At 43.0% G+C, this 12,528-nt stretch overlaps 1 protein-coding gene across 1 annotated transcript in view; it reads right to left on the bottom strand.

The window, feature by feature from the left end:
• The window catches only part of LOC126412720 (uncharacterized), a 275,896-nt gene that overhangs the window by 167,983 nt on the left and 95,385 nt on the right, over positions 1-12,528 (bottom strand). Inside the window, exon 2 of the mRNA XM_050082438.1 lies at positions 11,660-11,716. Coding sequence (XP_049938395.1) covers positions 11,660-11,716 — 57 coding nt within the window. The remainder of the gene's footprint in view (positions 1-11,659; positions 11,717-12,528) is intronic.

The following is a 12,528-nucleotide window of genomic DNA, read 5'->3' as shown; positions in this document are numbered from 1 at the left end:
GTATATATAGAATTTTAATAATTTATGAAATCATCATTTTTACCAGCTGTGTATTTGAAAAAGTATTTTAACTGAAACGTTGCTAGGAGTTGCTAAAGCTTAATTTTATGTGTGGAGTACAAAATAAATAGTTACTCGACGGAATAGGTAAGAAACATGTACAGCTTGTCAGAATATACGCTAATGTATAACAGCTGCTTTTACTGTGATAGCACTGTAAAAAGAAATTCCACGGTGAGCCGGAGCCTGTAGCTCGGGGAATAATTACCGAGGAAAAAAGATGCGGCATTAAACGCAGAGATGAATAAATTAAAAAGGGGTAGTAATAAATCAACGTAGTGGGAAGACTGTGTAATAGAACAAGTTCTTCCGCCTCCTCCTCTCCCAAGTATACGAACTCGTTTGGAATTCCGTTCCCCTTGACGGGTCACCGGTCGATCCTCAAGGGTGTAACAGTTTACCGAAATGTCGTCCTGCTCTGCGCTGCATCACGCTGAGGCAATGCAGACACCGAGACCTAACACAAGAGAGTGTATATATTTAGACGCTCGACCAACTACCAGGTATGAAAATAGCGGCAGGAGGGACAAGTCATACACACAGATGGAAGTTTGTGCTGCGTAACATGCGAGACCAATATTTTCACTTTCATCTTCACCTATCGTCTTATCTAACTGCGTGTTAAGATTGGCGCAGCCAGGGCGAAAGCTGAGCTCCACGCGTCAGAAGATGACAAGATGAATGATACACAAGGAACAGAAACTATTTGGACAAAGACAGCCCTCATCAACTACAAAGGAAAGAGATTGCTCGAGAGAAGTGATCTGGTAAGAAAACAGAAATGTGATGCCAATTAGTTCGTATAATACGTGAAACTTGCTTCAGTTCTCTCAACACACGTACGAAGATCTCCTTGTCGTATTCGGCCCCAGGAACTACTGTCGTCTGTTTGCAGCTATAACTACTAACGAAGGTGATGATAATTTAAACATCTATTTATAACATTTGTGCGCTGGTTAAGTCAGTGATGGAGAACATAATTTGACACATGAGGCGTCGTGGGTATTCCGATGTAAATGGCCACAAAAACTGCTAAGACAGTCATTACAGTACCGTGTCTACAGTTTGATTGCCTAGACGTAATTGTACTTTTTTTGGTGATTGCACGTATGAAATTTGTGTCTACTACGTATAAGGAAAATCGAATCGATAGTGATGTGCCAAAAACTTATGACCACTGCCCACTGCGAGAATGAAAGACACCTGTGGGGTTTCGGGCACGTAACTCTGTAAGGAAAGTATGGAGCACAGCAGATCCGATTGGGAGATCATAATTTTCTCCCCTGAATGCGAAAATATTTTGTTGTTGCTCACCTAGTTATGGAGGAATGATCATAGGAATAAAATAAGTATTATTTATCCCGAGCTCTGTGGAACGGTAGAGAAATAGTCTGAAGTGTGTTCAAAGCATCTCTGTCAGGCACTTGTTTGTGCAGGGTAGCCATGTAGATGTAGATGTTCAGATGTCCACGCCTCTCCAACGAACTTGAGGTCTGAGGTCTGCTTGCTCTATAAAACACGATAGGTCACCATCTCTACAGGTGTAGGCACAAGTGTTCCGGAGCACGCTAGGGTGATGGTCGTATCGTCAACTAGGCGAACGGCTGCTTAAAACTTACATTGCGTAACAGATGCATACCGGTGGAGGCAGTATTGTGCTATAGGGGCTATTCAACTGGGCTCCCATTCGTCCTGTGATAGTAATGAAAGGTACCACGTGAACATTAGTCTCGACCATCTACATTTCTTCATACTCGATGTCTTATTCGATTGTGAAGGAATCTTGCAACAGGTTAACTGTCCATGTCACAAGGCCAGAATGTTGCTACGTGGTTTGAAGAGTCTCTCCTGATCTGGGCCATATGGAACAAGTCCGGGAGCCAATCGGGCGCCTGCTACGCGTCCACAAACCACCGGCCAGTAATTTAAGACAAATGCATGAACTTTGCATAGACATCTCGTGACACATATCTCCGAAAATCTGCTAAGAACTTGACGGATCCATGCCACGCACAATAGCTGCTGTACTACTTTCCAAAGTTGGAAAATTTGTGCTAAGTTCCTATGGGACCAAACTGCTGAGGTCATCGGTCCCTGGTCTTACACACTACTTAATGTAACTTAAACTAACTTACACTCAGGACAACACACTCACCCATGCCCGAGGAATGACTCGAACCTCCAACGGGGGAGCCGCGCAAACCGTGGCAAGGCGCTCTAGACCGCGCAGCTACCCCGCTCGGCCTCCTAAGCTGGACTTTAACACTCCATTAAGCAGGTGCTTGTAACATTTTAGATCATCAACTTAAGCGTACTTAGACTTCCGTGTCGTCATGCTGTTCCAATGACCAACGTTTCGACCACTTCATGGAGGTATGTTCTGTCCGTGCAACTAAATGAAAGGCAGTTTGTTTATTGTCATACGCGTTTCGCATCTTTTATTTGTAAAGCAGCTTCAATGGTCTGTAACAACTGTTTCTTTCTATACATATAATAAATGTATTACCTGGTAGTTACAATTTGTTACTATGTTACATTTTGCCATTTTTTCTCTTGTTTTCCAGATTACAGTCACCTTTCGTGGCACAAATTACGTGACGGGAAATTATGGTTTGGTGTTGCGATTTCCAGCACCGTTAGCCCATGAGTATGGTCCTGCAGGTGTGTTCATTAATCTCCATGTTCCAGCTGGCCGATTTCCGACGTCCTTCCACCCATATTTGTTACAACACATCATTTACATCACTCGCACTTTGCATTTTGTGGTCAACATGTGTGTGTTTACGGTTTTTAGTATTGCCAGCTGGCATTGTGTGTTTATCTTCGCCTTTGGTTTGTGTTGTATGTGTGTGGTTTGATATTGTTAACTTGTGTGTGCGTGTGCCTGTATGTGTATGTATGTGTGTGTGTGTGTGTGTGTGTGTGTGTGTGTGAGAGAGAGAGAGAGAGAGAGAGAGAGAGAGAGAGGGGGAGGGGGGAGAGAGAGAAGGGAGGATGAGAGGAAGATTGATTAATTATTTATTCTGGTTATGTTTCAGATCTCTGTTTGTTATATTTTTATTAGTAACATGATCAGAGAGTTATTGCTTATATGGATTTGGTCATTAAGTAGTTTCTTTTTCATTGCAAGGGCTCTTTGTGTCTGAAAGTTCTTTTGTAATGTCAGGAGACTTTTGTTGTGATTTTTCACTTTAATAACTGTCATGTCTTGTTAAATGTTGAATGGTTCCTGACCATGTTTTATCAGGTGTCCAGTGAAGATAGAATGGCCATTTTCATACTTCCAGCTTCTTAAATGTTTTTATACCTACTTTTGAAGCTCCTACCTGTTATCCCCAGATATACTGATTCATATTCTTGGCACTCTAACTTGTATAAACCTGCTCCTCGTTATTTATGTGGTTTTTCTGTTGTTTGTAAATTTGACTGGAGAGTGTTTCTTGTTCTGTGAGCAATGTGTGATCCCTGTTTCTTTAATATACCGAGTGATCAAAAAAGTATAAATTTGAAAACTTAATAAACCACGGAATAATGTAGATAGAGAGGTAAAAATTGACACACATGCTTGGAATGACATGGGGTTTTATTCGAACCAGAAAAAACACCCCATATTACTGGATGCGTGAAAGATCTCTTGCGCGCGTCGTTTGGTGATGATCGTGTGCTCAGCCGCCACTTTCGTCATGCTTGGCCTCCCAGGTCTCCAGACCTCAGTCCGTGAGATTATTGGCTTTGGGGTTACCTGAAGTCACAAGTCTATCGTGATCGACCGACATCTCTAGGGATGCTGAAAGACAACATCCGACGCCAGTGCCTCACCATAACTCCGGACATGCTTTACGGTGCTGTTCACAACATTATTCCTCGACTACAGCTATTGTTGAGGAATGATGGTGGACATATTGAGCATTTCCTATAAAGAACATCATCTTTGCGTTGTCTCACTTTGTTATGCTAATTACTGCTATTCTGATCAGATGAAGCGCTACATGTCGGACATTTTTTGAACGTTTGTATTTTTTTGGTTCTAATAAAAACCCATGTCATTCCAAGCATGTGTGTCAATTTGTACCTCTCTATCTATATTATTCCGTGATTTGTGATTTCCCTAAATCGCTTCAGGCAAATGCCGGGATGGTTCCTTTGAAAGGGCACGGCCGATTTCCTTCCCAATCCTTCCCTAACCCGAGCATGAGCTCCGTCTCTAATGACCTCGTTGTCGACGGGACGTTAAACACTAACCACCACCACCACCACCGTGATTTATTCAGTTTTCAAATTTATACTGACTTTTTGATCACCCTGTATTTACCACCCTGAGTGTGGCTTTGTGTTTGTATGTTAAAGTGTACCATTTTTTCTGTTCATCATGCCATGAGTGTTACGGTTTGTGTTTGTGTGTGTGCTGTAGCATCTGTGGTTTTTTTTTGCTGTTTGTGTTGCAACTGGTCTTCCCCGTGCGCTGTGTTTACTACTGGGCATGGGCCACTTCTGAACTCACAGTTCGTTACTTCATGCCACACTTATTATCTGTTGTCAAGAATGTTACAGAAATCGGTTATTGTATGGTTGACAGGAATCGGGAAGAGTGGAGGAGACGTTCATTATTGGTAGTTCTTTCGATTAAAATGTCTATTGGCTAATATTGAGAAGCCAAAGCAATGACGCAATATTGCACCGGGCCGGTATGTTTAGTGCTGTGCGGGATGGGGCAACCTCGTGATCGCTGTCGGCGGGCTACTGGTGGCAGTCAAGAACGCGGCAGTCCGTGAATCACGTCGGCGGGCCGATGTGCAGTTCTAATAGCCCCTCGTATCTCATTCCTGGAGGTAAGTGGCTGTCTACTGCGCGAACTGCTCCGAACTGTATACTCTTGTATAGTCTTGTAGCACTCACTGTGTAGCTCTGCCATCACTTACTTGCTGTCTTCTCCAAGCCGTTAGTGTTTCCTGTGTTACTTTACATGTGTTTTAATGAAGCGCTCCGCCTAACCGATGTTTACTATACCACATCCGCAAATGATTTCATCGTCTCAACTCATGTGCTGGCGCAACTGTTGGTGGTTGCAGCGCAGATCCGAAGAGTGTTGAGATCCCCCAAGATAGGTGGAACAGTTTTGCTCGCTCTTACGAGCACGGGGCGTCACCTGATGTTTGAATATATATTTAAGCGGTAAAAAGACACTTATTTGATGGCACTTCTACATATATCCCACGTAATAGCGCAGGTGATACCTTTCATTGCACAACGTAAGACAATTCGCTCGTGTTACAACTTTCTTTTCGTCTACGATGGGAATATTAAGCTTGGACGAGCAAGAACGAAGTGCTCTGATCAAAAAGGATGTAAGATGGGGTTGTTGTCTTCCGCCCCTACTGTTCAATCTGTACATCGAAGAACAATGTTGGAAATAAAAGCCGCGTGGGATTAGCCGAGCGGTCTGGGGCGCTGCAGTCATGGGCTGTGCGGCTGGTCCCGGCGGAGGTTAGAGCCCTCCCTCGGGCATGGGTGTGTGTGTTTGTCCTTAGGATAATTTAGGTCAAGTAGTGTGTCAGCTTAGGAACTGATGACCTTAGTAGTTAAGTCCCATAAGATTTCACACACATTTGAACATTTTGGAAATAAAATAAAGATTTAGGACTGTAATTAAAATACAGGGTAAAAGGATATCAATGGTACGATTCGCTGATGATATTACTATCCTGAGGGAAAGTGAAGAAGAATAACATGATCTGCTGAATGGAATGAACAATCTAATGAGTGCAGAATACGGATCGCTAGGATCGATAGTAAATCGGAGAAAGATGAAAGTAACGAGAAGTAGCAGAAATGAGATCACTGAGAAACTAAACATCAGGACTGATGGTCACGGAGTAGATGAAGTTGATAAATTCTACTGCCTAGGCAGCAAAATAACCAATGAGGATGTCAAAAGCTCTGGCAAAAAGGGCCTTCCTGCCCAAGAGAAGTCTACTAGTATCAAACACAGGCCTTAATTTGAGGAAAAAGATCCGCGAATGTACGTTTGGAGCACAGCACTGTATGGTAGTGAAACACAGAGTGGGGAAAAAAAAGAACAGAAGGAAATTAAGAATCTGAGATGTGGTGCTACAGATAAGGAATGAGGAGGTTCTGCGTAGAATCGGAGAGGAAAGGAATACGTGGAAAACAGTGACAAGGAGAAGGGACAGGATGGTAGGATATCTGTTAAGACATGAGGGAATGACTTCCATGGTACTAGAAGGGGCTATAGAGGGCAAAAAGAAAAAGAAAACAAAAAAGACTAGTGTGTGCTAAAAAGTAATGCCACCGAATTTTTTACGTTAAAAATCTTAAAGTTTTTTCAACAAAAGTAACGTTATCATCATTGGACGCCTTTATTAATCATGTCTACATATGTACGCGTCTGTTGAGGACGCTACAACATCATTTCGTTTTTCACCGCTTCATCGGTACCAAAGTGAAATCCTCAAAAGTGTTCTTTAACTTCTGAAAACGGATGAAAACCAGATGGAGCCAAGTTGGGACTGGGTGGTGGATGACGGATGAGACTGTTTGGTGTCGCCCGAAGAACGAGAGCCCGTGGCCAAGTTGGTACCTCTGGATGGAACCACAATGAAGCACATTCGCTGCCAGACTCAACGACGAATGAGAGAAGTCGTCGTGTACACGCCATGAAGAGTTCCATACGCCATCGCTGCAGAGTTCTAACTTACATCAAAGTGGACTGTCTCTCCGACCAGTTTGCAATCACCGTCGATGACGACAGCATTGTCTCGTTACTGCCAGTAACTGCATTTGACAGAACCAATATAGAAATTTATAGTCCGTTCTACTTTGAAAGAACGGGCTACGACCTTGTTTTGCATCAAGTGATACGTTAGTGTTCAGCGACCGTAATAAACATACATTACATTCCTCTAGCCATGGATTGTTGTAAAGTTAAGTATTTCACCTTGTTCAAGTTATAATAGAGCAGTGGTTCCCAGTATTTCTTAGACTATTAGCCCTGATGGCCATCAGACATTAGCTAGTACCGCAGCCTTCCTCCCCGCTCCCCCTGCCATCTGTAGCCCCTCCCCCTGCCCAAATTATCACTAACTATAACACCTATCTAAACTGCAGTGTGAAAGACTTCTCTTATTTTTGAAATGATGAAAGATGATTGGTATTTAGTTTGTGTGTGTTTGTGTGTTTGTTTGTTAGAATGAATGATGAAGGAATTCGTGGTGCATCGCAAGTGCTAAGCACTACTCCCTCTCACATAAGAAAGCTAACTATCCACAGTGAAAGTAGACACTTGATATGAAACATAATTCCCCTGAATTACTCCTCTCCATTGCTGTATTTGCTTGACCTACACACCGCATCCAAAGTTAAAATCAATCAAGTTAAAATGTGTGCGCTGTACTTGTTTGCTGCACTCCTTGTGCCGGCGTGGTTTGAAGCGTCCTGTCATGGACTGCGCGGTCCCTCCCGCCTCGGGCATGGGTGTGTGCGTTGTTCTTACCATAAGTTAGTTTAAGTTAGTTGAATTGGTGTGTAAGTCTACGGGCAGATGAACTAAGCAGTTTGGTCCCTTAGGAATCCACACACATTTGAACGTTTTTTGAACTGCACTCCTTCCTTCTGAACTAGCAGAAATTGAAAGACTTGTTTTGTGTCTAACCACAGCTTCTAATAGCAACAGTAATAATAATAATAATAATAATAATAATAATAACAATATGTCCGCCCCCGGTGGCTGAGTGGTCAGCGCGACAGAATGTTAATCCTAAGGGATCGGGCTCGATTCCCGGCTGGATCGGAGATTTTCTCCGTTCAAGGACTCGGTGTGGTGTTTTCCTAATCACCATCATCTCCTCCCCATCGACGCGCAAGTCACTGAAATGGCGTCATATCGAAAGACTTGCACCCGAAGAACGGTCTACCCGACGGGAGGTCCTAGTCACACATTTACATTTATAATAATATCATTGTGTACAGCGCTATAGTAGCCCTTATGTGGTTACTGCTATGTCGTGCTGTCACTTTATTCCTGCTGTGTCGTGCTGTCACTTTATTCATTTATCTGTTTCTAAATGAGTAATGTAGCAATTTCTCGACTACTACTGGGCCGGCCTGAGTGGCCGAGCGGTTCTAGGTGCTACAGTCTGGAACCGCGCGACCGCTACGGTCGCGGGTTCGAATCCTGCCTTGGGCATGGATATGTCCTTATGTGTTAGGTTTAAGTAGTTCTAAGTTCTAGAGCACTGATGACCTCAGAAGTTAAGTCCCATAGCGCTCAGAGCCATTTGAACCATTTGACTACTACTGGTACTATCTACATCTTGGAGAAGACATTTTCTTTAGATATTAGCATTTGTTGAGTATATTTCTCAGTTTTATCACCAGCGACGTACAGGAAAAAGCGCAACATATGTGTGTAGTGGGGGGACTACGTGAGGCCGGCGGGGGTGGCAGAGCGGTTTTAGGTGCTACAGTCTGGAACCGCGCGACCGCTACGGTCGCAGGTTCGAATCCTGCCTCGGGCATGAATGTGTGTGATTTTCTGAGGTTAGTTAGGTTTAAGTAGTTCTAAGTTCTAGGGGACTGATGACCTTAAGCGTTAAGTCCCATAGTGCTCAGAGCCATTTGAACCATTTGATTTTACTATGTGAGGAACCTGCAACATCCAACGCATTAATGGTACTAATTAAGAAATAGTAAATATTCATTATATAATCAATATTAGAATCTTACAAAATTATTATATTAATAATTATCTATTGAAAATAATTTAGTTTGTTGATTGAAACAGAATCTGATCAGTTTTTACCCCTCAGAAAATTTAATTTTACCCCTCAGGGAGTAATTACCCACAGGTTGGGAACCACTGTAATGAAGTGAGCTAACATTCTATGTGTGTTGTTTTATCGGCTCGGCCTCCTCAAGATATGAATCTAAGAACCTACCACTACGTTGACGAGTGTTACTTCGTCCTGCACAACACAATAAACCCAAGGTGGCGGATTGTTGCTGTTGTCGCAGCGTTCGTGCTTGCTATGTCACTGTCATGCTGAAAGAAACTGTGCTCCATGTGTGGACGAACTCTTTTAGTTCGAGAAACGATTACAGTATGTCGTTTCTCACCAACCAACATAGTTACGTTACACACCGCAGTGTTACACGCTACAATTCGGAGCCCTTTAGCGGCAAAGAGCTGGAAATATGTAGATATGAAGAAGAAAGGTGTAGGATGTTAATAACGTTTTGTTTCATTTAAAAACCATTAAGAGTTTTCGTGTCACAATTTAGGGAGCATTAGGCTTCAGCATGCCGTTGCATATTTGTCGCACCGCTCTGCCTGAGTCATGTGTTTGAATAGTGAACTGTATATAAGAATTAACTGCCAAAATACCAGAACGTGTACGTATCATTGCGATATTCAGAAACGAATTAAGTGATTATCACAATAGGAAGCGCTTGAGAGTGATTCCTACTTACTTACGTGAATAAAGTGTGAACAATGCACTTCGTAGCCCGCCCGGTTGGCCGTGCGGTCTAACGCACTGCTTTCCGGGCGGGAAGGAGCGCCGGTCCCCGGCACAAATCCGCCCGGCGGATTTGTGTCGAGGTCCGGTGAGCCGGCCAGTCTGTGGATGGTTTTTAGGCGGTTTTCCATCTGCCTCGGCAAATGCGCGCTGGTTCCACCTCAGATACACTATGTCGGCGATTGCTGCGCAAACACGTTTCCACGTACGTGTACATCACCATTACTCTACCACGCAAACATAGGAGTTACACTCCGTCTGGTGTGAGACGCTCCCTGGGGGGTCCACCGGGGGCCGAATCGCACAATAACCCTGGGTTCGGCGTTGAGGTGAAGTGGACTGCGGTAGTCGTCGTATGGCTGCGGACGACTGCGGCTGCTGCGAGGACGGAACCTCTCCGTCGTTTCTAGGTCCCCGGTTAACATAACATAACATAACTTCGTAAAAGAATTATTTTCCGAATGCGTACGGTATTACCAGAATTGTCGAAATTTGGAACTATGTGGAAACATTTTAGTTCTAGGCGCGCAGTCCGAAACTGTGCGACTGCTACGGTTGCAGGTTCGAATCCTGCCTCGGGCATGGATGTGTGTGATGTCCTTAGGTTAGTTAGGTTTAAGTAGTTCTAAGTTCTAGGGGACTGATGACCACAGCTGTTAAGTCCCATAGTGCTCAGAGCCATTTTTGAAACATTTTAGTATTCCTAGGAACAACAGGGCCACAGAGGAAGGAACAGTCCCCGCTTTATTTAAGGTCGGGGTCTGAGCCGTGCCGGCTCGAGTCGAATCTTTCGCTCATTTATTTGTCTGATTTACTGGCATTCCGGTAGATGGTACGACTGTACTGTAGTGTCTCAGGACTTATCGTTGCCGTGCTGACGTGAAAAACAAGCCCTGTGTGTCTGCCGCGGCGTCAGTAACAACCGAGTCCTAAACTACGACGCTAACTTGCGGCAGTGAGTTCTAGTCCTTGACTAGCTTTGCGAGGACGTAGGTCGGATAAAGCCTATCGATTTTAGAGAGTAAGCTTCGTTGCATATCTTTGGTTCCCATATATTCCGGATATCGTTGAGAACTGCAGGATAAACCTCCTGGCCGTGTCGAAGTCAATCCTTTAATTCTTTATCACAGCTTTCCCGTGCTTAATATCTTTAGGGGGCCCAAAGTTTATTATTTTAAATTTGTATACCTATCTGAGGTATACGTGATAAAACCCGGTCTTTGTTATGCATCTGATAATGTCCACATTCAAACATGAAATGAAAAATATTAGATTATTGTGATACTTCTGTAAAGTCATTTAATGAATAACTTTTACTTTTTGCTCCATTTATTGTTGGAATACACGTTGAGTTTGATTTTTCGTTTATGCTGGTGCGAGTGCGCCATTTATTCCAAAAATGGCTCTGAGCACTATGGGACTTAACATCTGAGGTCATCAGTCCTCTAGACTTAGAACTCCTTAAACCTAGCTAACCTAAGGACATCACACACATCCATGCCCGAGATAGGATTCGAACCTGCGACCTCAGCAGCAGCGAGGTTCCGGACTGAAGAACCTAGAACCGCTAAGCCACAGTGGCCGGCTGCGCCATTTATTGCACGCTGTTTTTCACAATTTATAACAAAAGTCATAAAATGAGATTTTTTTGCTCTTTGCATTTCGTTTTAGTTGCTGGAGCGGTCTTAAGGGCGCCATAAAATTGTACGAGCAAGACCTTTCCCTTTATACAGCGAAGTGTCAGTTCCTGGATCGCTGAAAGTGATTCCTGCAACTTCCTCCGGTGCAAGTGTACTCATGGCCTTTGATGCTTTTTTCTTTTCACTCTGTGAACAGGAGAATAGCTGAGACTCCCAACATTTACACTGACTGTAGGTACTGAAAAGGCACACCTGTTTTCCTACGAACCGTTCCACAATATGCATTGGCTTTCACCATTAGGCAAGTACATCATTAGAATAAATTAACAGACACACAAGCAGAGTGCCCTCATAATTTGCTATCATTATTACGTCCCATTTCGGTCAAGCAATATATAGAGACAAAATAACAAAATGCGTACTTACCGCAAAGCAGTCCGGATGTTGCATGCATGACGCGTCCCGATGGAAATCCTCAGAAAACTGAAACAGAAATAACAATGATGTGAGCTCTGTAATCTTGTTTTATGAAACTATATTACAATATGTTTCTTCTGTACCCCTGTTATGATAGAATATACCTGGTAAATGAGGATAATATTTGCAAGATGCAAGATGTAGCTAATATATGCCATACATATTTCTTTACCTGTGTTTCACTTTTGTGACAGGATCTACATTTTTATTTATTAATTTGATTTCCTCCAGAGGTTTTATACTGTTGACGAATGGCGTCTCTAAATGACAAGAAAATATGGACTTTTTTTTCTTTTATATTTCCTGTGCCTCAGAGCTGCAATTTGACGCAACGTGCTCAATTATTTGTTGGATATATTCTAATCATTCTCTTCCCCTACAGTCCTTGCCCTCTTCGACTCCGCTTCTAACATGAAAGTTATTCCTTCGGGTTTTAACATCCTGACATCGTATCCCTTCTTCTGGCCAATATTTTCCGTTTATTCCTTTCTATCCGATTCTGTCGAAAACCTCCACATTTCTTATCAGTTCACTTAAATTTGTGCGTTCTTACTAGGATTACGGAAATAAAATGGCCGTATTTGCAACAAATAGTCTGAAAACGGTCAACGTAGAAACTCTTTCCAGAAGTTCAACGGAATGACGTTGACTCCATCACTGCAGTGTGATATTGAATACCAAAATTTATAGGAAAGATTAAGAACATATTTTTTGTGTTCATCTTAGTTTTCGTAACTTCATACTATATGTTGTCTCTCTCAACATCACTATTATTTTTCTACGTGCGCAGCCTCTAAAGAAAGCTGTGGGATGATAGA

Source organism: Schistocerca serialis, chromosome 7 (genome assembly GCF_023864345.2).
Source record: "Schistocerca serialis cubense isolate TAMUIC-IGC-003099 chromosome 7, iqSchSeri2.2, whole genome shotgun sequence".
NCBI classification, from domain to species: Eukaryota; Metazoa; Arthropoda; class Insecta; order Orthoptera; family Acrididae; genus Schistocerca; species Schistocerca serialis.
This window is presented reverse-complemented; position numbering and strand designations above follow the sequence as displayed.